The 27,463-nt window shown below is 32.7% G+C and overlaps 2 protein-coding genes across 2 annotated transcripts; one reads left to right on the top strand and one right to left on the bottom strand.

Moving 5' to 3' along the window:
• Positions 1-1,147: 1,147 nt before the first annotated feature.
• On the bottom strand, positions 1,148-10,305 carry LOC134712134 (bifunctional protein GlmU-like). The gene is made up of 3 exons (XM_063573313.1): positions 10,089-10,305; positions 2,360-2,527; positions 1,148-1,586 (listed from the first exon to the last, which is right to left on the bottom strand). The coding sequence occupies exons 1-3, from the start codon at positions 10,104-10,106 to the stop codon at positions 1,335-1,337; spliced, it is 438 nt and encodes a 145-aa protein (XP_063429383.1). The 5' UTR covers positions 10,107-10,305; the 3' UTR covers positions 1,148-1,334.
• A 111-nt stretch (positions 10,306-10,416) lies between these two features.
• LOC134712133 (putative E3 ubiquitin-protein ligase UBR7) lies at positions 10,417-21,610 on the top strand. The gene is made up of 11 exons (XM_063573312.1): positions 10,417-10,625; positions 13,202-13,329; positions 13,840-13,900; positions 14,971-15,066; positions 17,423-17,476; positions 18,107-18,215; positions 18,463-18,593; positions 18,975-19,109; positions 19,319-19,484; positions 20,225-20,286; positions 21,062-21,610. Exons 1-11 carry the CDS (start codon positions 10,461-10,463, stop codon positions 21,161-21,163), a joined length of 1,209 nt encoding a protein of 402 aa, XP_063429382.1. The 5' UTR covers positions 10,417-10,460; the 3' UTR covers positions 21,164-21,610.
• Positions 21,611-27,463: the final 5,853 nt, after the last annotated feature.

The raw sequence follows: 27,463 nt of genomic DNA, 5'->3' as shown, positions 1-27,463 counted from the left end.
TGTATACACATATGGATATTTCTTTCAATTGACGGCAATCCTTTTAAATTTAGTCAGTCTTTATAAATTACGGTCATCCTTAACAATTTACGGTCATCTTTTAACCAATTACGGTCAGCCTTGTTATGAATCGCTAATCCTGTTACGGTCATCTCGATTACGATTTACGGTCATCCTAGCGAATTTTTCAAATCCAAATTCCCGTTTTATACACGTTCCTCGGTAGAGATTTGTGACTTCCGTGTGAATCTTTTATAAATTTACATCGTATCAAAGTATGCTTTGTAAAGAAAATGATGTAGAAACACCTTAACAGACAATAAAAATACTGACATAATTTTTCATCCGACATCTTGGGATGACCGTAAATGCAGTTACGGTCATCAGCTTTACCCCAGTGAACATTTACCGTATACACACCACAACATACAACATAAAAGACATAAAGGTAGACCAATACGAACCCCACCAAAAAAGTCAAAGCTATAGATTAACATTGTTTTCGGTTTTTGTTAACTTCGTATTCGATTTAGCCATCGCATTATTTGATTCCAGCGCTACTACATAATGTGTCTTTTGTCGACAAAACACGCGTCTGACGTAACAAATCATAAACCAGGTATCTTTAAGGATTTTTTTTACACGTAAATTCAAAATAGGTAGTAATATACTGATTATCAACTAGCTGCCACTGTTAATTTTATAAAAGAAACACGATTGCTGTCTTACATAACAAATGAATGAACAAAGTGGTTGGTGTAATTGCTTAACCAGATCAACAGAGATTCTTAAGCCACTAAAGAAAATGCCTGTAAGGATTTCAGTATTTTGGGTTTTTAATTTTCACATACTAGAGGGGGAAAATACATGTCTATATTGAAAATAGTTTAAATTATCATCTAATACTAGTTTTAATATCGAACAAATACAGGCTCCGTAAGAACAGTTTTGATCCCAAATTATTATGTTATTTTACGTAAAGTATTTTTAGTTTGTTAGCAATTGGTGCAGACATGTCAGTTGAAATGTTTCCCAGTTTTACATTAACGAAACTATTAAGCAAATATCCAGCAAAAGATTCAAGAATCTGACAGAATGGAAAATCTGAAGAATTATTCATAAAACAGATTTTGTCATATTTTTTATTAATATTTTCGAATTCAAGAGAGTAAAATGTGTGTTCATATCATGCCTTTTAAACATGGTAATTTAAAAAGAAATTGTTATATGAAGCATAATCGTCATGTATAAATACCGGCTCGTTTACGACATTTGGTTTACTTTTGTTTTGTTTGCGACAAGTGCAAAGTTTCGAATTGATTATTGCATCAACACTAACCCTCTTGTGCAGGTTTTTCTATGAGAAGTTCTTTAAAACCTGTTGTTGTATCATGTTCTCTGCTAAACAAAGCTCCAGAACACTCACCAACCATAATCTCTGCAGTAGTATACACAATCATATTACCCATCACATGGCCACCGAATACGTTGCCGTCCTTGTCACTTAGGCTGGCGTGTAGATGGCCGCCTGCAGAAAGCGTTCCAACAAAAGAAACGATTTCAAAACTACCTTCATATTCCTTTACCTGTAACATATTAGAAAATTATTTAACTAAAAGTCATAAGAAACCTCAAATTGAAAAAAAAAATGCATATGATTTTCATAACTCAATGTTAGTTTGTACACAAATGATGGTTTTCATTATAAAACTTATGAACATATATTTTTTCTGAAGAAAATTCTTTAATTTGTTCATATTTAGAACGTATGCAAAGTGACCTCAGTGTGACCCATCTCGTAAACATCCAGTGATCGCAATACGCATGGATGCCCTTAAAATAAACTATTATCTGATTGTACATGTTAAACACGTTCTCAATATCCATGCTTTTTGTTGTTTGTTGACAAACAGGTGACAATCGTTAAACTTCGGCTTCAAAACACTGACCAATTGAGAAAAAAATGACGATTATACGAAATTTATGTGAAAAAAATGATAAAATCGTGCACAGAAGACTAAGTTTATGATGTGTGTATGCAATGGTTCAAGAATTGGAATACCATTATTTTTCACCGGTCACTCGTTTATTATGACTTTAAATCATAAGCAAATAGTAAAACAAAAGCAATAATTTGTACTTTTCCCCAGTCTTTTCCACTGTTTCATAAAAACCTCTTCGGAAAAAAGACATCTTTAAGGTAACGTGAAAATGGTTACATACATGTTTCAAAACAGAACTATTCACCAATTTGAGTGCAAAAAAAGTATTTCTATTTTGATGAATGTGGGCATTTTAAGTGATCAACACGAGAAAGATATTAAGTAACATATTACATAATTTAAAGAGGTATTTATACCGTCTTACTGTCTGACATCCGTAGAGATGCATGTGTCACACTGCCCACACAAGTCATTATAAATGCTGCATTCAATTTATTCTTATTCACAAAGCTGATAAGTGATTCTTTAATTTCCTGTCCAGGATGAAGTCTCAAAGGATAGCAAGTAACAGGACATGGTACACACTGAAATTTCCAATTTATTATGTGTGATTATCTGTCTACTCTTGGAATAAGTTATTAATTCCACCGATAAGTTATAAATATACAGAAAACAATTGGACATACAAGTACCGATTTCCAAGGAAAATTGAAAACGGAAATGCCCTTATCAAATGGGAAAATAAAACTCAAACACATCAAACGAATGGAAAACATCTTTCGTGTAGATTCAATCTGGTTTTGTAGCAATGCAGCTACATCTCTCATATAAATGACAGTCGTATAAAACTGCATTATAGTAAAAACAATATGTGACAGTTGTTAGTATGCTAAGTAATAAATATAAAGTTCAAAACAAATGGACATGCAGTCATTAAATGAAAAATAACAAAAATACCGAATTCCAAAGAAAATTCAATAAAGAAAATCCCTATCAAATAGCAAAATCGAAAGCTCAATCACATCAAACAAATGGAAAACGTTTTTTCGTATCTTTCGTATTCCTGACTTTGTACAGACATTTTCTTATGTAGAAATTGGTGGTAGGAGGTAGACCTTAGTTAAGGGAAATAACTCTTAAAATCATCAGTACGTTTGTGTCAACCATTTTCATAAATATATTCTAAGCTTCTGGGTTACACAGATTATTTCCAATCTGTTTCAGGTAAATGCTTAAAATACATTCTGATGAAACTTGACTTTTACAAACGTATAACTGACTTAAAGAGTTGTCTCCCTGAACCAAGGTCTACCCGCTTAAATGACAGTCGTATAAAACTGCATTAAAAGCAATGTGTGAACAAAACAAACTGCCATTATCAGTAAAATTGTCAAAAATAAGGGTCAAGCCGTGAATATTCTGCAATTATCTTTTTAAAAAATTACTATCAAAACAATCAAGCAAATAGTTACATAAAAAAATAAAATAAAATGGCATATAAACGAAGCACATAAGCAAAAATGAAAGACATGCAAGAATAAAAATAAATAACCAAAACACAATAACACAGTGGCGGGATTTATAAGATTAATACATCGACGCCAAATGATATTACCAAGAATGGACTTAAAGCAGATTCGGTCAATAATTTACCGACCTGCATGCGGACAAATAAAAGAACACTATATCACGCAATTAAGATGATAAACAACATCAGTACCATGAATATATATATAAGTCAAGACCATCATATATAAAGTGTTAAGTTGATACGGATCGAATATTTATCAACAAGGTCTGTGTATCTTCTGAAGAACTTTAAAAAAAAGGACGAGACGTTCTTCGACATAAATAATACTGGCTCTTCAACATTCTGTTCAGCCACTGGTGACGTTTTATATAGTCTGTTTTACAGCTCCAAGCTCTTACATATTATCTTGTGATGATTCTACGAATGTTACCGACATAGTTATGTTAAATTTAGTAGGAAAAAAGGTGAAACTTGTATCCATGTATTTATATCATGCATTTTTCTTATGCCAAAATGTAGCGTTCATCTTGTTTCTTATTTGTGACATGGTTTCTGATATAATTGAGATGTTACCATAGTTATTGTTTAATTAAGAACACTTAATATATATTTTTGCGTCGGAGGCGCTTTTATTGTATTTTCAACTGGAAATCTCAAATCAACAAATTTGAAAGCCCATGATATATCAATAATACCTAAAAACGGCAAAAAAGGGGATACAAAAAGAATACTAACATTATATAATTAACGAGCGATCGGATTTATTGATTTTGGGTTTTTTTACCACTCAGAATGCGTTTTCTTCCTCCAACTCCCCACTTAAGAGGGAGAGGAACGGTGGCAGTTTCGGTATCAAGCTTGCAAAGATTTCCTAATTTTATAAATGCTATGCTTTGAAACTGGATCATTTCATACTTCAGACATGTATCATATACTAATAACCATGGCTTTCTTTTGATTTTCTAAACGTTAGGTGTATGCTTATAAATAACGTGTACAAACGGTTTGTTTTTAAAATGTATCATACTTTATTGTACATGATAACCTAATCTTTATTTTGCAAATCCTCTCTAAATTTGGGGTACCCATTACTCTCCAACTTTGCTTTATTTGGGTTCTTTTTAGCTTTGTTTGTCTAAGCGTCACTGATAATTCTTCTGTAGACGAAGCACGCATCTGGCGTACAAAATCCTGGTATATATGATCTGTTTATTTATAAGCTAGTTACGGAAAGTATTGGTACCTTTCTCTGCTTCGTTATAACTAGTAGTATAAAGCACATACAATTAATTTGGTTCTTGTTTGTTATTTCCAGTATCAAACAACACATGACGTGTCACGGTACTTTTCTATCCCAAATTCATGTATTTGGGGTTTGATGTTATATTTGTTATTCTCATCGGATTTTGTCTAATGCTTAGTCCGTTTCTGTGTGTGTTAGATTGTTACCCCAATTTTGTTTCCCCCCATAGATTTACGAGTTTTGAACAGCGGTATAATACTGTTGCTTTTATTTAACTATAGTTGCACAGTATCTTTCAATAAAAACATTTCTAGAAAAATCTTGTCTCGTTGGCTGGAAGAACAACATTGTCATTTAAGTTTGTTAATTTGATATTCGTTTTCTCCTCTTTAACATGGTTCAAACATAGTACTATTTCACATTTGTTCTTTTTCCTTTGATATTCAAAGATTATTTTTTAGCAACTAAATAAACATCACTAAACTATGTGTGAATGGTATATATAGCGCTTGCGTTGGATTAACAGGAATTTGTAAAAATAATAAAGCTTGGTCGCCTGGTAGAAATCATTTTCTTTCACAAGCTTATTTAACACTAGTCTTTTATAATCATTAACAGCAAACAAAAGTACCAAATGATTTCATCACAATCCTTTTTAAATTCAAAACATTATCACAACATAGTTCATTGTCTGATGAAACCTTTTTCATTCTCCTAGAGATTAAATATTGTAAACATTCGACTATAAATGTATAAACATTCGTAACTCGACTTATAATGTGTAAAAGAGGGACGAAAGATACCAAAGGTACAGTCAAACTCATAAATCTAAAACAAATTGACAACGCCAGTAAGTTATCATATATTCAGCTGATTCATAACTTAGAGATAATTTACTGGCAAGCAGTATCAGAACATCGATCAGACTGTCTAGTACAAACGTGATGACTTTAATTTTCAAACTGTCAACTTTCTATTTCTCAGCAGAATCATATAATCTGCCCAATCATACGACATTTTATATATCTCAATTAAGATGTTACAGTTCACATTTTACGGGATCCATTAAATAAAGAGGATTGTGCTTTTTATACACATACTGCTCAAACAGATTTTAAAAGAACGACTGAATTCGAAATTCCCAATTATTTGGTTACTATTACGAATTGGTTTATCGATACGATGTGTATACGTCTCAACACACCAGCGACATGTTTTTGAGGTGTACGATTTTTTTATACCAGTGAATTCGTTTGAAAGTTTACTGTTTGTGACATTTTGACTGACAATAGATTCGCATGTCGGATTCTGCATGGATAGCAGGAGACGTTCATCTGTTGACGTACTCTGTCGTATGACATTTGAACATCGGCAAACTATTGTAACCTTAATTTACAAAAAGTGGTGGTTTCAATATTCTGTGTGAAATGCAATAGGAATTCTCTGTGAAGCAAACATCACAGTAAAATAATCTGGTTTCCAAATTCTATCTGTGTTTATGGTATTAAATAGTCTATCGTCATTCGCAGTTGTTTGTATTTCATTCTCGCATTTCTCGCTACATTGAAGACCCATTGGTTGCCTTCGGCTGTTGTCTGCTCTATGGTCGGGTGGTTATCGCTTTGACATATTCGCCATTTCCTTTCTCAATTTTATTATAAGAATTTACTGGTTTGGTTTTCTAATCACTTGACACGTATGTTAGGATTTACAACATCCTACAACCATCTTGTTAAAGTTTTAGTAAAACAAAAATTTTAAGTTTTTCTGATAAACGGTTCCTGGTTTTCCCCTAATTATCGGCCATTGGTGCTTCATCATAGCCTTAACTTTGTGTGTATTTTGTATTTTGTTAGTATAATAGTAACACATATGCAATATCTTTTGGTCACATCTGTATAAACAGCGAGGTTTTTTCCTCACTTTTTCATCCTGATACCTGGTTTCTTTTAATATATAAAAAGTAGAGTCATCTAACTCATTTTCATCCAGCACCATTGCTTGGCTCATTATGACTAACATATCAAGATCGTTGTCTTTAGCTTTTTAGTTGTTTCTGAGACAACAAAAAAATGCTTTACACTAAAGGTTATTGATTTTTAATAACTGTTCTAGATTTGCACTCACGCCACATCTTCCTATATCTAGATAAGTCGTCTGTATTGTCAAAATACGGAAATGTGGTGTGATTGCTAATGAGACAACCGTTCGCAAAACAAAAAAAAAAACAAGGATGTGAAATAGTTATCAAAGGTACCAGGATTATAATTTAGTACAAAAACTGACACTCATATTAGGGTCTTTGTGTAGAAACTCCTATCTAACGTTTCAAAATAATAAGCCAGCCTGGTATCTTGAAATTCTTAATTCTTCAGACCAACACGACGAATATCACAAAAAAAGGGACTTACCTCTCTGTCGAATTTCCATTTCTGAACGCATTTTCCTTTACTAGAAACTTTAAAAGTCCAGATTTTTATTGGTATGTTTGGTCTTCTTTTTTTTAAATTTTATCATGGCAGACTTTTTGTTTAAAATTTTTTTGAAATATAAAAAAATGAAATGAAAACAACTGTACAGGGTTAAAATCTGTTATCCATAGTTTTCGTCAGAAACTCCTACGCACAGACCCGGAAGGCGTCTGCTGTGGGGGCTTGGATGGCACTTTCGGGAAGTTAGTTCCAGTCCGCAATTGCTCTTGGGATTGAGCTTTGGCATCCGTTGAAGTGCTGATTATGGAAAACCTGTCTCTGTGGTATTGTCTGGTTACGGTTGGCCTCTTGGTGTAATCTGGAATGATAACTGATACTTCTCCATGAAGGATGTTATACAGAAGTATGAGATTGACTCCTTTTCTGAGTGTTGCTAGGGTTGTCCAGCCAAATGTCGGTAGGATGTTGGTAACATTTCCTGGTTCCTGAGGATAACTTGTTACAAATCGGGCACTTTTTATATGGACCCCAAACTGCTGATTCATACTTAACTTGAGGTCGAACCAAATGCTTTGCATGCGCTCTATTTCATAAGTGCACTGTGGACCGGTCCTACTAAAATGCGCCCGGGAGCGCCCGGGTGAAGAAAAAGCGCCCGGGGAAAAGAAAAAGCGCCCGGAGAAGAAAATATAGCGCCCGGGGAACAGAAAAAGCGCCCGGGAGAAGAAAATAATAATTATTCATAACAATATTTTTTTTTCTTAAAAAATTACTTATCATTGCTTGTTTTGTCCTTAATAAAAATGGGGATATGTACGATGCTACATCTAAATTGTTGTTGTACTTTTACATTTTTGATTTCAAAATTGTATATAAGTAAGTAAATAGATATAAATAAGAGTCTATAGAAGAATCATAAAAGACATTGTCCTCGATCAAAATGTATATTTTGCCGGTTACTAAAAATATCGGTGCCTGAGGTGTATTATTTTCGAAACTGCATGGTGAAACATGTCTTTTGATGTCTTACATGATATAAATCTTTCGCATAAACTGTGATCCATTAATATTATTATCAGTCTTTCGAAATAGTATTCATATATTTTTGTTAAAAATGAAATATTCATACTTGTTTTTGTGCTTTATTAAAAATGTCTATTATCTGAATTTGCAAATTACTTGTCTAAAAAAAAAAACCAATGTCCATAACTTAACAAAGTTGTCTCATTCCAACAAAATATCTAATTAAATATTTTTCCCGGGCGCTTTTTCTGTTCCCCGGGCGCTATATTTTCTTCTCCGGGCGCTTTTTCTTTTCCCCGGGCGCTTTTTCTTCACCCGGGCGCTCCCGGGCGCATTTTAGTAGGACCCCTGTGGACACTTGTCTAAGTTCCTTCTTAAAGTCCAAGTATTTTGTTAGCTTTTGATGATGCTTTGGAAATGTTAAGTTGCTTTGGAAATATGATGTTCCAATTCATATCATTTGACAGTTCGAAACCGATGTAAGGGTAGTGCTGAACAGTTTCCAGGTAATGCTTCCAACATATGGTAGTTATGAACAACAGGGTTCCGTTTTCTGGTCACCCTAAGGATGAAACATTTTGCTGGATGGAATGTCATCTGCCAGCGTCTTGTCCATTTTACGAGTTGCGTACGGTGTTGTTGCAGCTGCTGGTATGTCTCCAAGTTGTTGAAGCGTCTTTACAAGAGGCAGTCGTCAGCTAACAGTCGTCGTAGACTGGTATTTGGTGATATCGAATCGCCTATGTCGTTGATATACAGCAGGATGCATAGGGTCCAAGGACGGTGCACATGGTTACACCAGAACGCATTGCTTTCATCTCACTTATTCTACCATCTACACACACTCGTTGATTTCGTTTGGTGAGCCAGGCGATTATCCAGCTGAAAACATCTTCTAGAATACCGTAGTAGCTCATTTTCTGTAATATATGTTGGTGTAGAGTTGTGTCAACTGCCGTTGCAATCTAGGACAAGCATATCTTCTTGTTCTCTCATATCTAAAGATCGTGTGAATAAACTCATCATAGATACCAGAACTAAATTTAGTATATACTCCAGACGAGCGTTTCGTCTACAAAAGACTCATCAGTAACGCTAGGATCCAAAAACGTTAAAAAGGTCAAATAAAGTACGAAGTTGAAGAGCATTGAGAACCAAAATTCCTAGAAGTTTTGACAAATACATGTAAGGTAATCTATGCCTGAGGTAGAAAAGCCTTAGTATTTCAAAAAACTCTAAAATTTGTAAACAGTAAATTTATAAATGTAACGTACCATATCAATGACAATTCATGTCAGCACAAAAAGTGCTGACTACTAGGTGTGTGATACCCTCGGGGAAATAAATCTCCACCAGCAGCGGCTTCGACCCAGTGGTTGTAAATAAACTCATCATAGATACCAGGACTAAACTTTGACTGATTCTATGGTGTTCATCAGAGGGTTTCACAGTGACGATGTTGTCTGAAAACGCATTGGTAGGCTAAAAAAATGTTGTTTACATGTCGGTAGATGATATTTTTCATCGTTTAGCAGCATACTGAGGTAAGAGACACAGACCTGTAGCGCTAAACCTCTCACTTGTATGACTGTCGCATCAAATTCCATTATATCTATAAACGCATCGCGAACAAAACAGACACACTAGGCAACATTGTCATTATATGGGTATAGCAGTCATCACTGTGTCACAATCTAATTACCTTGGGTCACGGTGTAATGTACTTTCATACAATATTAAAATATATAGATATTTTAATAACCAATCATGGTGCCCAATATGTGAGTTATGTACAATCAAATGAATTACAAAATAATTAAGGCACAGTAAATGATTAGAATGCTTTAAAGGTATATTTAAACAAAAATATGTAATCCCATTCAAAGTATGTAACATAATAGTAAATAAAGACATACCGGTATCACTGGCTCCATGTTTTTTTTAGCACAAACACGTGTATTCAAAATAACTTAACACCAAAAATACACTAGTTCTAAAATCATTTTTGTTGATGGTTAATTATAATCAATTTACAAATGTTATGAAAGAGAAGTAAATTATTTCAATATCTAAATTGATTATATTTAAGGTTAAAGAAGTATTTTGAATGACATTGATGCCAAGAGCATTCGCTTCAGTAGAGTTTTGTTCGCTTCATTTTCGCCAAATAATTGAAGGTCTTTCTTCTGCTTTGTTTTCTTATACTGCATTTTGGGGAACAAGCGCTACCTTTCCTTTCGGAACATTTCTACAGTTATCAAAAGGTTAGAAAATTTTAGAGGGAAAAAATGGCAACCAACGAAAGTGGACAGTCTTCTGCTCGGAAAGAAGAAACACAAGATGAAGATTCAGCTATTTCAATGCTTGAAGTTTTGCAAGAGCAAGAAGAATTAGAAGCAGATGCAAACGCTGTCTTGGGGGATAGCGATGCTGTCAACTGCACTTACGTAATGGTGCGTAGTTTACTCCGACACTGACTGACAGTCAGTTGGTGGTTGCCGGTCTTTCGTAACCTGGTCGTTTTGTAACTAGTCGATTCGTAAATTACTATGTCGTTTCGCACCTGAGGCGTTTGTAACCTTATATCAATATATAATAAGTCGTAGCTATAGGTTACTTAAATACATGAAATAAGGTTTATGTGGACCCTATGAATTATAGTTATCCCGTACCATTGTAAACTCGTACCAACGTCAACTCGTACCACTTTACAAAAACTCGTACCAATGCAAACTCGTACCACTGCTAACTCGTACCAACTTATTTAAATGGTGTTTAATGATGTATGTTATTTACTTTAACTCAATACCTCTCAAGTCTGTAAAATGTATATAATTTGAAAGTACAATGACCAATTTGCAGCTAAATTTATGTTCCCTGTCTATTGGATAGAAAATACTGTGGCAGATTTGCTTTGTTGTCTCCTTTGACTTTTTAAAACTTTTACTGGTTATTATTGAATTTAATTTTTAATGATCTTTTAATCATTCCAAATTAATTTTTCATGAATACATGTAAATTCTAGCACTTAATCAAAATGATTAAGAAATTGAAATTTTTACTTTTTATAAATAACAAGTTACAATGTAATGTAACCGTTTCCTGTTCCCGAATTTTCCCGCCAAAAAGCACATGGCTTTCAACAAGCATTCAATTTGTGATCATGGATTACAGCATCTTCAGGTACAGTTAAAGCAATGTTTTTTTCTTTCTTCTGGATTATAACTACTTTGAAATATCAGCTTAAAAAATAAAGCTTTTTAGAAAAAACATTCGTATTTTTGTCTATAAAATCCAGTATAAAATTCAAGTAATTCAACATTAATTTTATTAAGTTTACAAAAAAAATAACATAAAATATTCGTAATTTTTAATATATTTTTGATGGTACGAGTTTGCAGTGGTACGACATTCCAGTGGTACGAGTTAACTTTTTTGGTACGAGTTAACATGGTACGAGTTTCCGTTGGTACGAGTTAACTTGCTTCCGACCCTATGGCTAAAATGGCTGTATTTTCATCTCAATATTTTCTCTGAGTACAGGCAAACCTGTGCATCTGGAAAAGTTTTAAGGCATAGCTTGCCCTAGATAAATAGAATTCAAATGCATGGTATGATTTAGAAAATTCATAACTTAACTGGATTTTGCTGTACACTGTTTTACGTCTCTGCAGAAGATGATAAAATTAACAAACAGTTGAGTTTACCTTGATAGTCCACTCATGCTCACTTTGATTTTTACCTGTGGGGAAGTTCTCAACCTGTTTCCCAACTAGTTTATTTTGGCACCTTCTGGAGCAATGAAAAAAAAAGTGCACGGCGAAATCCTTGTATTTTTTTATTTTTCTAAAACATAAAACATATTTAAAATTCGTTTATCTAGGGCATGCTATGCCTGAAATTTTTTACAGATGCTCAGGTTGGTCTGTATTCAGAGTAAATTTTGAGGTGAAAATTCTGCTCTTTTAGCCATAGGGTACACATAAACCTTAAAAAATGATAAAAAGACCTATTGATGTACATACATGACATACAATGATACATGTTCATGTATGTATCTATATTTATTTATTAAATAATGGATTGCACATAATTTAACACTTTACAATAAAATTGAGAATGGAAATGGGGAATGTGTCAAAGAGACAACAACCCGACCAAAATAAAAAACAACAGCAGAAGGTCACCAACAGGTCTTCAATGAAGCGAGAAATTCCCGCACCCGGAGGCGTCCTTCGGCTGGCCCCTAAACAAATATATACTAGTTCAGTGATAATGAACGCCATACTAATTTCCAAATTGTACACAAGAAACTAATATAAAAATAATACAAGACTAACAAAGGCCAGAGGCTCCTGACTTGGGACATGCGCAAAAAAGCGGCAGTTTTACTACCAGTTTTGCACACATGCTAATACACCTTATCCCTAATCCTGGCTGACCTGGCGGCTTGAACTTTTGATGCATACAACAAAAAATTTACGGGAACCTGTGTGATATCCAGTAATGGCGGACATATAGAGATAAGCAGAGTCGTATTTATGGGGGGCTCAGGCCCCCCCTTTTTGGGAAAAAATTTGGTTGCTTATATAGGGAATCATTGGAGCGTGACTGGAGGGGGCCCCCCCTTAGGTCAGTCAGTGGGCCCCCACTTATGTAAATTTCTGGATCTGCCACTGATAAGGTGTATAGAACAGAGGAATTTAAATTGTCAATCATCAGTTAGATGCATCCCGTCTTTATCAGAAACTAGAACACAAGGTCACAAAGTTGCAATTTTCCAATCTTGTTCAGTATTTTTGTATAAATTTAAATCAATTGCTGTTGAATATGATTGCATATATTATATTTTTAGTTTATGCTAACAGATTGGTTGCAACATACATAACTACCAAACTGTTTTTGATAAAGCATCTTTTAGCTCCCTGTTTGAAGATTTCTTTAAAATTTAAGGATGCTCATTAGCGCTTGAATTCCTATTTATAATGATCTATTAAACAAATTAGATTTAAGTTATGTTATATTTTAGGGTTATGTATCAAGACAAGCTTTATATGCCTGTATGACATGTAACACAAGTGAACCATCTGGAATTTGTCTTGCCTGTAGCTACGAATGTCATGATGGCCATGACTTAATAGAACTATATACTAAAAGGTAATGTTTTTAAAACAGTGATTATTTTTCTACTATCTAGAAATAATATGTATTAACAGCTAACTTAGCATTACTGAACTTAACTTGGTTGAATATAGATGCTATTTGTGTCTTTAATTTTAATAACAGTTTTTAAAGATGCACTAAACTGTATTTAAAGAGGATTATTTTATGTTTATGCTTTATTTCTTTGATAGCATGTACACAGTCACTGATTTTTAAAATTATTTAAATCCCTGTCTGATATGGCACTGTTCTGAAAGTCTGTTAAATCATACGGACATCAAAATTCAAACTTTATAATACTGAAATACAGAATCTTCTTGATACATGTATCTTTACTTTAGAAAAAAATACCAATTCAATAACACATATTGTGTGACACTTTAATAAACTATTTACTTCCTTTTTTTTTTATAGAATGCAATACATTTTGTAAATTAAATGGCTGACAGTTACATTTGTTTGTTTTTTTAACTCTTTGGTTAATTTTTTTTAACATTTTAATAGGAATTTTAAATGTGACTGTGGGAATGGTAAATTTAAAGACCAGACATGTCAGTTGTATGAGGTGAGACACATTTTTTGTATAAAACGCTTGAGAAATATTATATTGCAAGAAAATTTGACAGTGTATTAAACATACTAAAGGTACAAAAATGTATCTTTAGCAAATTTTAGTATTACATATGTTACTATTTACATTGTTCAATTGTAAGTAAATAAATGAAAATTTTGAAAATGTTTGTTTGTCTAACTTTCATTAAAAAAATATTAAGGTAGCACTCCACAGTTAGAAAATAAAATTAAAAATGAGCCACAAAATGTTTTATCATCTCCTATTCCTGGATTTCTGTGTTTTACATGTGCATATGTATGTAATCAGTATCTTCCATAGATTTGATTTTTCAAAGTTAAAAGGGTGAAAAATAATTTCTTTTATGTGTATCCATGGCAACATTCTGCATTTATTTACAATAAAATATTGCAAAAAGGGGGGTAAACATGTCACATATCCCCCCAAAATTTGGATCAAACTAGAATTTCAATGCCTTTGAGTGATACCTTTTAAGAAACTGTTTGCATAGATCTTCCTAATGATCAAATAAAAAATGGGTGTCTTACGCCTCATTTTTTCGTAAAATCTAATCACAAAGTTCGTGCGTCAAAAAGTTGGAAAAAAACATTACAATAATTGCCGGACCAATATTAAAGTATGGTATGGACATGCAAATACGGACTGTCATACAGAAAACAGCCTATATTACATGCATTACATAATCTTGATGTTCATATAAACCCAATACTTTAGTACTCAGCTATCCAAAAATTAATTTTATTTCACACTAGCTCTCATATTTTAAAAATCCACAGGGGCCAAAATGCGAAACTACACACCTAACTGTGGAGTGCTACCTAAGGTGTTTACATTACCTGAAAAGGTCCTAGACCTGAATCTTCGAACCTTTATATTAATTATTTTTGGAAATTCTACATGTGAATTAGATTGAACTTGACATCGATCATACTTTGAAGCTAACTATACATTGTATATATATAATCATGAAGCCGAATATACCACTGACACGGGCACTGATACCTTGTCATCTCCTCAGTGCATGATTCATTTTCTGTTTATAGAGAAAATCAGAGTACAATGTAGATAACAGATACAACCATAACTTTAGAGGGATTTACTGTGTATGTGATAGACCCTACCCTGATCCAGATGATGATGTAAGAAATCTAAATCTATAGAGAAAGTAGTATTTCAAGTCTTTAACTTTCAACAAGTCTATCCATATTTGCATTTATTATTATTATATAATGCTGCATTACAGTGTAATACAGTTATTACCAAAAGGTCGTTCCAGCATTGGTGAATAATATTACTTGCAAATTCATTATAATAGCCTGGCGATGTGAAATGCAGATAACAGACTGAGTTGACCAGTCTTATTCTCTTATTTAAAATACTTAACAGAAAAGCAGCAACTGCCAATTTCAAACATTTACCTTTGAATAAAAGTTATGAAATAATGTGAAAAAGAGTTACAAAATGTAAATTGATAGCTGCATAGCTGACAGATTTTTAATATGTTTACTTGTAGGACGAGGATGAAATGATTCAGTGTATAATGTGTGATATTTTTGCTTGTAGGTAGAGGATGAAATGATAGTGTATAATGTGTGATATATTTGCTTGTAGGTAGAGGATGAAATGATTCAGTGTAAAATGTGTGATATTTTTGCTTGTAGGTAGAGCAGGGTTTCCCCTGGGTCAATTATTTTTTTCGCCACCTCTTTTGCCAAAACAATAAATTTTTCGCCACTTTATAATTTTTTTCGCCAAGTGACACAAATATATTTTTATTTGAAAAAAATACTTTTTTTTCCAGGCCCCCCTACCTAAATACGAAGTGTTTTTACAACAAAACAAAGCATCTTATCACTTGGAATTGATCCCTCGTGTAAGGTGTAGTCATTACATTGAAGGGTTACTCTCATGCCAACCTTTTGAATAGATTTCTTCATAACGATTTTTCTTTTCTACTACTAGACTATCGTAAATAAGTAAAACTATATACTTGAATCACGTGTGTCACTGAAACGAATTGCACACTCAAATCAACGATCTTTATAAAAGTTAAATGATAAAATTTTAAATCAGAGACCTTCCTTGCTTTTAAACATTTTTCGTCATTACAACAGTTTTCTTTTCTGGGCTTTCATTAAAAGAAGGAGAGGAAGCGTAAAAACTTTGTTTCTAACACATGCATCGCAACATGGTTAATAGATGCCTTTTGTGACATGTGACAGAAGCCATTTAACTTTTTCATTCAATCAACAATCAACACCTTTATTAATTAGTCCTTTGATGTCGATAGCTGACCATACCTATAAATGCAATCAGCTGATTATTGATTTTCTGTCAAAATTTTAACGAGTTCAAGGTGAATTCTGAGTATTGTCTGATCGGTAAAGTCAGAGAAACCCGAAAAAAGTAAATAAACAAGATGGCTGAAAATAAATCGTGATATATATTTCTTTCGCCAATGACGAATTTTAATTGCCAAAATTATTATTTTTTCGCAAATTGCGAAAATGGCGATCGCCAGCGGAAACCCTGAGGTAGAGGATGAAATGATACAGTGTATAATGTGTGATATTTTTGCTTGTAGGTAGAGGATGAAATGATACTGTGTATAATGTGTGATATTTTTCCTTGTAGGTAGAAGATGAAGTGATACTGTGTATAATGTGTGATATTTTTGCTTGTAGGTAGAGGATGAAATGATACAGTGTATAATGTGTGATATATTTGCTTGTAGGTAGAGGATGAAATGATACAGTGTATAATGTGTGATATATTTGCTTGTAGGTAGAGGATGAAATGATACAGTGTATAATGTGTGATATTTTTGCTTGTACATGTAGGTAGAGGATGAAATGATACTGTGTATAATGTGTGATATTTTTCCTTGTAGGTAGAAGATGAAATGATACTGTGTATAATGTGTGATATTTTTGCTTGTAGGTAGAGGATGAAATGATACAGTGTATAATGTGTGATATATTTGCTTGTAGGTAGAGGATGAAATGATACAGTGTATAATGTGTGATATATTTGCTTGTAGGTAGAGGATGAAATGATACAGTGTATAATGTGTGATATTTTTGCTTGTAGGTAGAGGATGAAATGATACAGTGTATAATGTGTGATATTTTTGCTTGTAGGTAGGGGATGAAATGATACAGTGTATAATGTGTGATATTATTACTTGTAGGTAGAGGATGAAATGATACAGTGTATAATGTGTGATATTTTTGTTTGTAGGTAGAGGATGAAATGATACAGTGTATAATGTGTGATATTTTTACTTGTAGGTAGAGGATGAAATGATACAGTGTATAATGTGTGATACAATATTTTTGCTTGTAGGTAGAGAATGAAATGATACAGTGTATAATGTGTGATATTTTAGCTTGTAGGTAGATGATGAAATTGTACAGTGTATAATGTGTGATATTTTTGCTTGTAGGTAGAGGATGAAATGATACAGTGTATAATGTGTGATATTTTTACTTGTAGGTAGAGGATGAAATGATACAGTGCATAATGTGTGAAGACTGGTACCATGGAAGAGTAAGATAGTATACATTTTCGTATACATGAGTATATACCATAAGGAGATGTGGTATGCTTGCCAATATTAATGAGATAACTATCTACCAGAGAACAAAAAACAAAGATGTCGCAGCAAGCCTTAATCAAACATCAAACTCCAAATCTCACAGCAAGATATAAAAATGTAGTAGGCCTGGGCATAACAAAATGCAAAGCAAATCAAAAGTAAAAACTGACAGCCCAATCATGCTTAAAACTATAAGCAAAAAACAAGTATGGCAAACAGCAACCACTGAACCACAAACTCCAAAGGCTTTCTGATTTGCTTAACATTAAAGTTGTAACTATCAAAGTTCAATTTTTTTTTAATCAGCAGAGAAAACATATTATTTTCTTTAAATTGTGATGTACAAAGATGAAATGACAAGATTTGTATTTGCATTTACTTCACCTGTTAAATCAAATTTATAGAATTATATTGTCCATTAACTGTTTTTCTAAGTATTTTTTTTTCATTTGGTCATATTTATGAAAATTTTAAACTACTGGTTTATTCAGAGATTAAATATTTCAAACTCTTTACTCAGTACATGTAAGTTAATCAGTTCTTACACTATTACTATAATAATTTATAATTTTATTTTCTAGCATCTTGGTTTTGATGAATTCCCTGAAAACAATGTTAGAACAGAGATGGTTTGTAGAGGATGCATGTCAAAACATGATTTTCTCTGGGCATACACAATACACAGTTTAGGTGGGTTTCTTAATGTACTTATAATTAATGCTTTTCTAATCAAGTTACAATTTTTTTTAATTTTTTTTTTAACCTATCAAAAATGCACAGAAGACAGTGACAAGCACTGATGTAGATTTCCAATTTTTATATAAAGACACTACATATCAGGGCTTTACTTTCCCTATATTGTCTTGGTCAAATGGCTGAAAAGATATTACATTGAAGCTTGAATTAATGAAAATTAATCATGAATTGTTTATTTCAGAAACCCAGAAACTGACGTCAGGAGAAACTTCAGACAGTATAGATGTTGCAAGTGGTGGAAATGACAATGCAAAGGCTTCTAAAGCAACAGGAGGAAAACATTCACCAGCAAAAAGAAAGAAAATTGAACAAGTTAGTGTATAAGGTTTCTTACATAAGGTTTGATGCAGGTAAATAAAGTACATAGGACCAATGTCATAAAAGCAGCAACCCATCAGCAAACAGAAACAAAAAAAACATTGGAGTTTAAAATGAAATTAGGGTCGCATCAATCTGAAACATAGTACATGTGTACATTATGCTGTAAATTTAAAACAAAATATATACCAATTAAGGTTTTTCACTCAGATTTGAAGGTAAATTGAACAAGAAAATTTGATAGTGTGAGTTAGAGATGATCTCCATTGAACATATAGTGTCAATTTGATCCTCAATACTTTTATTCCTTTTTTGTAAAATTATGTATTGATATCTTGCTGTATAGTGTACTTATTATATTTTATAATTATTAAGGTTGACAACGCATCATCTCCAAGAAAATCATGCCATTTGAAGGAGTTACAGAAGAGAAAAATCTCACATAAAGATACAGCTGCTTTCTTTGCTGATGGCTGGAGATCAAAACTTTGTACATGTACAGATTGTAAGGTATACAAAATTTTGTAAATTTATTTTTAATAGTTTTATGTTGTGATACCAACTGTTCACAGGCTTACCAGTCAGTCCAGGTTGTTAAAAATCACCCGATTAGTTATGATGTGATATTTCTTTAGTGGGTTTTACTCCTGAAAATGTCTTTGCATAAACGTAAGAATTAAATTTTATCATTAGAATTATTTTTTTATTTTTTTCTTCAGAATATATATTGTGATGAAGGAATAGAATTTTTGAGTGATGAAAGTGATACTGTACATGCTTATGAAGTAAGAGGAAAAGAGAAATCCACACCTACATCCCAGTATGATAAAGGTCTTCAAGCATTATCTAACATGAATAGACTACAACAAGTGGAAGTTTTACATGGTCAGTATTGTAACAGGGTGTAAGTTCATAGTTCATTGCACTTTAAAAAAAAAAAAAAAGGATTGCAGCAAGCAAGACATTTAAACACCGTTATTTTAAACTTTCATTTTTGCATGTCTTAATTGGTTGAATTATAATGTTGGGCTGCTGTGTCAATGATATTTAGCCCCACATGATGGACACATCTTTATTTAATCATAACTTTTGGTATAATTGCAAATTAAAATAGATATAAAAAAAGGTGTCTTATGTTATATGCAAATGGTATACAATGTTTGGTGTACAGAATAATTGTAAGCTAAAGGTGAACAGTTCTGTCAGATAGGTTTCATCTGACCTTGACCTCATTTACATAGATCATTAATTATTACTGTTTAGGTTATGCATTAGATATATACTGTAAATTCAGAATTTATTGCAATGTTTTTATTTTTGCAAAACTGCAACAGGGTTATAATCGCAATAATTTAAACCTGCACTTTGAAATTTTTATATGAATTAAACAGAATTTTGCTCAATATTGCAAAAATTAAATTGCATTTTAGTCTAAAAAGGACGAAATCTCAATAATAAATGCACGCAATAATTGTTGAATTTACAGTATTCAATCATGATAAGTAAAGCAGGTGATACATTTCAGAATGTGCACTCCTGTTGAGTATTTGATCTAAAATAAAACTTTGAACTTGAACCTGCATGGCCTTGTTATTGTGGTTCTAATTTTGGATTATTATTTGTAGGTTATAATGATCTGAAGAGTGAACTGAATGATTACCTGAAAAAATTTGCAGAAAATAAAAAGGTAAGATAGACCATTAAGCTGACTGAACCATGGCATGATCACAGGTGATTTTTAATGTTTCCTTGAAAAACACCATGTTTGTGTGAACCAAATATTCCCAGAATGATAACTTTTAGGCTTTTCAAAAATATTACCCACCATGAAATGAAGATGAAGGTAACATAGAAGCATTTTTTATTAAATTAAGTTATGTCCCTTTAAATATTGTTACCTTTTGAAGTTATCTGCTGATGCTTGTAAGTCCTCTTTGAAGTTACATATATTTATTCTTTTGACAACTGTATTAAGGTTATAGTGCTGTTCAAAAACTATTTTACTGGCTGTGCTAACTTAAAATTATTTTTGTTATCAGAAATATTTCAGTGTTTTCCTTTAGCATATATGGACTTGACCATGTTATAAAACTGAAAGCTTTATAGAATAACGCCATACCGTCCAATACTTACCGTGTGTAGTTGTGAACTTACTGTTTTATTTCTTTCACAGAATGAATTCAAGTCTTTGTCATAAAAATATGAACTTGACAAGGTCTAATTAGAATTAAGCTAAACTTGGAAATTGCATCATAACTTATGTAGTGACATATGTTTTAAAATGTTGTGCAATTCAATAATTTTTGAAGCATTGATGTCTCTAGTTACAAATATTAAATGAAAGTTGAGAAGAAGGGTTGGATTTTTTGTTTCTGTTAAAAAAAATATTCTTATTTCCCTTATTTGAAGGTTCAGTTGTGAACATGTGTCAATTACGATTCATATTATTATATCTTTTTAAGGTGGTTCGTGAAGAAGATATAAGAGAATTTTTCAGTACATTGGAAGCAAGGAAGAGGCAAAGAAAATCAAGTGATGAAGGAATGAGTTACTTCTGTAAATGATTGAAGACAGCTATTTTATTGTTGATCATTGGTTACAAATGTTTTAAAATTTGATTTTAACTGTTTTAAAGTTTTGATATTTCTTATTATTAAATGTTATTAATTTTATTGTTAAACATATGTTTTAAAGTACTGATTGAATGTTGCTGTTGTACAGTATATGTTTTAATGTTTAACTTCGATAGGCTCATATTTCGTAAGGACCAAAAAGCAATGACTGCTGTTGCAGAATATGACATTAATGTATAGTTAGTAGCTGCTTAAAAGAAACAAGTTAAAGTACTAAATTGTTGTCTTGTCATGAATAAGGCAATTACTTTCTTTCATTGTACAATGTGAGAATGATAATGAGGTTGTGATTCCAGAAAACAGTGAATGGTGGCCTATTTGATTAAATAAAATTATTATTTGCAAATAATTTGTGAAAATAAAACATTGGTTCATGAATATCTTGTTATAATTATCTGTTCTCCTTCTTAGACCGATGTGTGCCCTTGTCCACATGGGCCATATGAGCCATCACTTTTACCATCAATACACCTGTCCCTTATATGTTGTCCCTGAACTTTTCTTTAAAAAAGAATTCTGAATCTGCTAGATTTTAACCAAAGTTTGTTTGTTTCATCTATAGTGCAATGAATTTCTTCATTTAAACCAGATAGATCAATCAACATAGGGGCTCAGACATAAAATAGAACATGGAAGTCAAACTCCAGTTTTTGGTTACCGTACTGTGCTTATCCTGTAACCTTTGTAGTATCACAATAGCTATTGCTGAAACGGTTTATCAAATTGCAGTTAGATTTCTTTTCCAACTAACTGATCCACTGGTAAAATGTTTTATCAGATTGCTAAAAGCTTTATATTTTAGAAGTTGGAAGACCTGGATGCTTCATACTTTGTATATAGATGCCTAATTTTACGAAGTCTGTCACATGTCCATTACCTTTACCTTTTTTTATGGTTCAGTGACTTCTTGAAAATAAAAATTAAGATTTTGTAATGATTATTTCTGTTTTATTATGAGTAATAGCAGGATAACTATATTTGGTATAGTTGTACCTTTTGCAAGGTTCTGGTGCCTTTCCGACACTTTTCACTTGACCCTGACCTCATTTCATGGATCAGTGAACAAGGTTAAGTTCTGGTGGTCAAGTCCATATCTCAGATACTATAAGCAATTGGTCTTACACATTCAGTGAATGGAAGGCCTGTAAGAGGTACATGCCGAACTGACATGTTTCATTTGACCTTGACCTTATTTTCATGGTTCAGTGGTTATAGTTTAGATTTTGTGTTTTGGTCTGTTTTTCTTATACTGTATGCCATAAGTCTACTATATTTCGTGTGATGAATGATTGTGAGGTGTACATGTATTTTTGGCAGATGTCATCTGACCTTTACCTCATTCTCATGGTTCAGTGGTCAAGGATAAGTTTTTTGATTTTTTAATAGTCTTTTTTTCTTATACTCTATGCAATAGTTCAAATATATTCGGTGTATGGGATCATTTTATGGTGTGCATGTGTATCTCCCCCTTGCATGGTTCATCTTACTTTGACCTGATAAATTTTCATGATTTCTTGATCTAGTGTATTGAATGATTGTAAGGTGTACATGTATTTCTTTGGTTGATATGACCTTGACCTCATTTTTATATTTTAGAAGTTGGAAGACCTGGATGCTTCATACTTTGTATATAGATGCCTCATTTGACGAAGTTTGTTACATGTCCATTGTCCTTTACCTCATTTTTATGGTTCAGTGACTTCTCGGGAAATTTTGTAATGTCTATTTCTCTTTTATTATGAGTTATAGTAGGATAACTATATTTGGTATATGTGTACCTTTTGCAAGGTTCTGGTGCCTGTCGGACAGTTTTCACTTGACCTTGACCTCATTTCATGGATCAGTGAACAAGGTTAAAGTCATAAGAAACCTCAAATAAAATAAAAATAATGTATATGTTTTTTATAACTCAATGGATAGTTTTTATTGTAAAACTTATGTACATATACTTTTTCTGAAGAAAATTCTTTAATTTATTCATACTAGAACACACCCGCGAAATCGCAGGCACTCAGAGCATAGGTTAAAGTATGTAAAGTGTTATTGGAAGAATTTTTTAAAATATTGAATGACTGGAGAATTTCAGCAAAAGTATCATAAGTCATAGGTTATCGGGGACAGGAAAATGCTTTTTTTTTTTTTTATCCCTCCTCCTTTATTTCCAATATTCCCATTTTTTGGTTTTCTATCAATTTCAATATGAACATACATTTAGTGTGTTATGAACATTCAAGTAAGGAGCCTGTAATTCAGTGGTTGTTGTTTGTTTTTGTGTTACATATTTGTTTTTTGTTAATTTTTTTTGGACATAAATAAGGCCGCTAGTTTTCTGGTTTGAACTGTTTTACATTGTCAGTTCCGAGCCTTTGAAAGCTAAGTATGCGGTATGGGATTTGATTGTTGTTAAAAATCGTTCGGTAACCTATAGTTGTTAATATCTGTGTCATATTGGTCTCTTGTGGAGAGTTGTCTCAACATGGCAATCATACCAAATCTTCTTTCTTTTGTAATCAATGAATTTTGTAAAAGATTTAATGACTGGAGAATTTCAGAAACGGTATCAAAAGTTCACATGAATATTTTTAGCACTTATCTGTATATTATGAACATTCATTACTATATAAATATAGTGTATTTACTTTCAATTCTATGTTTACTAATCGGTCCATAGTGGTCATTGATATAGTATACAGACCCTCACTATTTAATAAACTCTGTGAATGCCGTGGATATTGAACTTGAAAATGATAGCAGATAGAATTCTGAAAATACACTTTATTCTTTGTATATGTATGTTCAAAGTATACAGAAAAACGCAAACCGGAACTCTAATCTGACTTAAAATATCGTCCAATGACGGGACAATATCCGGATGCCTTTTTTCTCGTTTTTCTCCAAAAATAACTCAATCTGAATAATCATATCAATGGATGACAAATGGCACTATGCACTGTACATATAGGACACAGAGACGTTTTGATAAATTTATTGTGGAAAGAAGAGAAGCGACACCCAAAATGAGGTCTTCTCGTTTAATAGTATAGATTTAGAAGAAGTTTTACTTTGAATTGCTTCCTTCTAGCAAGCAATTCCCCCGATATATTTTCCGTATGCAAGGTGACCTCAGTGTGACCCATCTCGTAAAAATCCGGTGACCACAATACGCATGGATGTCCTTAAAATAAACTATTATCTGAATTTACATGTTAAACACGTGCTCAACTTCCATGGTTTTTTGTTTATTTTTCGTCAATTGTTGACAAACAGGTGACAATCGTTAAACTTCGGCTTCAAAACACGAACTTTAATTACCTGCCATCTTTTCACAACAACACTGACCGATTGAAAAAAAAATTGACGATTATACGAAATTTACACTAAAAAATGATAAATTCGAGCACAGAAGACTAAGTTTATGATGTTTGTATGCATTGGTTTAAGAATTGGAAGAACATTATTTTTCACCGGTCACTCACTTCTTATGACTTTAAGTTCTGGTGGTCAAGTCCATATCTCAGACACTATAAGCAATTGGTCTTACGCATTCAGTGAATGGAAGGCCTGTAAGAGGTACATGACGAACTGACATGTTTCATCTGACCTTGACCTTATTTTCATGGTTCAGTGGTTATAGTTAAGATTTTGTGTTTTGGTCTGTTTTTCTTATACTGTATGCCATAGTCTACTATATTTGGTGTAATGAATGATTCTGAGGTGTACATGTTTTTTTGGCCATCTGACCTTGACCTCATTTTCATGGTTCAGTGGTCAAGGATAAGTTTTTTTATTTTTGGTCTTTTTTTCTTATACTATATTCAATAGTTCAAATTTATTGTGTGCATGTGTGACTCTCCCTTGTATGGATCATCTGGCCTTGACCTGATAATTTTCATGGTTTCGTGGTCTTCTGTATTTAGTGTATTGAATGATTGAATGATTGTAAGGTGTACGTGTATTTCTTGTTTGGTTGATATGACCTTGACCTCATTTCTTTGGATCATGCTTAGTTTATTTGATAGTTGTAGTTAAGCTTTATATTTAGGAATATCAACATAATATCAATGATAAGTAAATGAAGGCAAGATATTTCGGCGTGCATTCTTGTTTATAAGAGGTACAATGTTTTTAGCTGTGAACTAGAAAGATTGTTGTTTGATTGTTTGTGTCCTTAATATTCTGGACATAAGAGGGAGATTAAATCCAATGTGTTATGGTAGAGGAGCCATGTAATTTCTTTTGCAAATACTCGTAAGAGGAGTCTGTGAGCTACATGCTGTATTGGTAGACATATCCTCTTTTCTAGTGAGTGTCAATTTCTAACCTTTCATCCCTATTCATCTACTAGAAGATGTATTTAATATTTGCCGATGTATTTAATATATGCCACTGGACGTTTGACAATTGTCAATTAATCACCAGTTTTACGTAAAGACTCTTCTGATTGATTTAAAATTTTGATAACTTAAAAAACTGAACTATTAGAATATGCAGATCAGTTACTGGGTAAGCTTAATTATCATTGTTCAAAATTTCAAACCTAAAATGAATTATTTAAGAAAAAATATAGGAACATAAAATCCACCTTCTAATGGTTGGGTTTCGTATTTACCAACTGATTGTGTATTTAATTTAAGATGTGCAATTTAAAAGCTTTTGGTCAGTTGGTATGTAGATATTCAAGCAAGACAAAGTAAAGCTTGAGTTTCAATAGAATATTGGTTTTATCCTTGCGAAACACTTTTGGATAAAGACTCTAAATTTGCCATAATCTAGCAAGAAATCAGTTAATTTCTATTAATTTCTTTAGGTACTTGTGTTCTGATTGGTTTTGTTATCAAAATTAGCCACACTACTTTATTTTCAATTAAACTATGAATATGTATAAAGTTGAATAACGATTGATTTTTAGCTCACCTGGCCTAAAGGGCCAAGTGAGCTTTTCTCATCACGTGGCGTCCGTCGTCTGTCGTAGTCCGTCGTCTGTCGTCATCCGTCGTCGTTAACTTTTACAAAAATCTTCTCCTCTGAAACTACTGGGCTAAATTTAACCAAACTTGGCCGCAATCATCATTGATGTATCTAGTTTAATATTTGTGTTTTTTGACCCGGCCAACCAACCACGATGGCTGCCATGGCTAAAAATAGAACATAGGTGTAAAATGCAGTTTTTGGCTTAAAACTCAAAAAACCAAAGCATTTAGAGCAAATCTGACACGAGGTAAAATTGTTAATCAGGTCAAGATCTATCTGCCCTGAAATTTTAAGATGAATGAGACAACCCATTGTTGGGTTGCTGCCCCTAAATTGGTAATTTTAAGGAATTTTTACTGTTTTTGGTTATTATCTTGAATATTATTATAGATGGAGATAAACTGTAACCAGCAATAATGTTCAGCAAATTAAGATTTACAAATAAGTCAACATGACCAAAATGGTCAGTTGACCCCTTTAGGATTTATTGCCCTTTATAGTCAATTTTTAACCATCTTTCGTAAATCTCCATGATCTTTTACAAAAATCTTCTCCTCTGAAACTACTGGGCCAAATTAAACCAAACTTGGCCACACTCATCATTTAAGTATCTAGTTTAAAATCGTGTTTTTTGACCCGGCCAAATAACCAAGAAGGCTGCCATGGCTAAAAATAGAACATAGGGATAAAATGCAGTTTTTGGCTTATAACTCAAAAACCAAAGCATTTAGAGCAAATCTGACAAGTTGTAAAATTGTTAATCAGGTCAAGCTCTATCTGCCCTGAAATTTTAAGATGAATGGGACAACCTGTTGTTGGGTTGCTGCCCCTGAATTGGTAATTTTAAGGAAATTTTGCTGTTTTATACGACCGCAAATTTTGAAAAAAATTTCGTCGTATATTGCTATCACGTTGGCGTCGTCGTCTGCGTCGTCGTCGTCGTTGTCGTTGTCGTCGTCGTCGTCCGAATACTTTTAGTTTTCGCACTCTAACTTTAGTAAAAGTGAATAGAAATCTATGAAATTTTAACACAAGGTTTATGACCACAAAATAAAGGTTGGTATTGATTTTGGGAGTTTTGGTCCAAACATTTTAGGAATTAGGGGCCAAAAAGGGCCCAAATAAGCATTTTCTTGGTTTTCGCACTATAACTTTAGTTTAAGTTAATAGAAATCTATGAAATTTTGACACAAGGTTAATGAAGACAAAAGAAAGGTTGGGATTGATTTTGGGAGTTTTGGTTTCAACATTTTAGGAATT

The sequence above is a fragment of the Mytilus trossulus genome, chromosome 3, assembly GCF_036588685.1.
Source record: "Mytilus trossulus isolate FHL-02 chromosome 3, PNRI_Mtr1.1.1.hap1, whole genome shotgun sequence".
Lineage (NCBI taxonomy): Eukaryota > Metazoa > Mollusca > Bivalvia > Mytilida > Mytilidae > Mytilus > Mytilus trossulus.
Note: the sequence above shows the minus strand (reverse complement) of the source record. Positions and strands in the feature narration are given on the sequence as shown.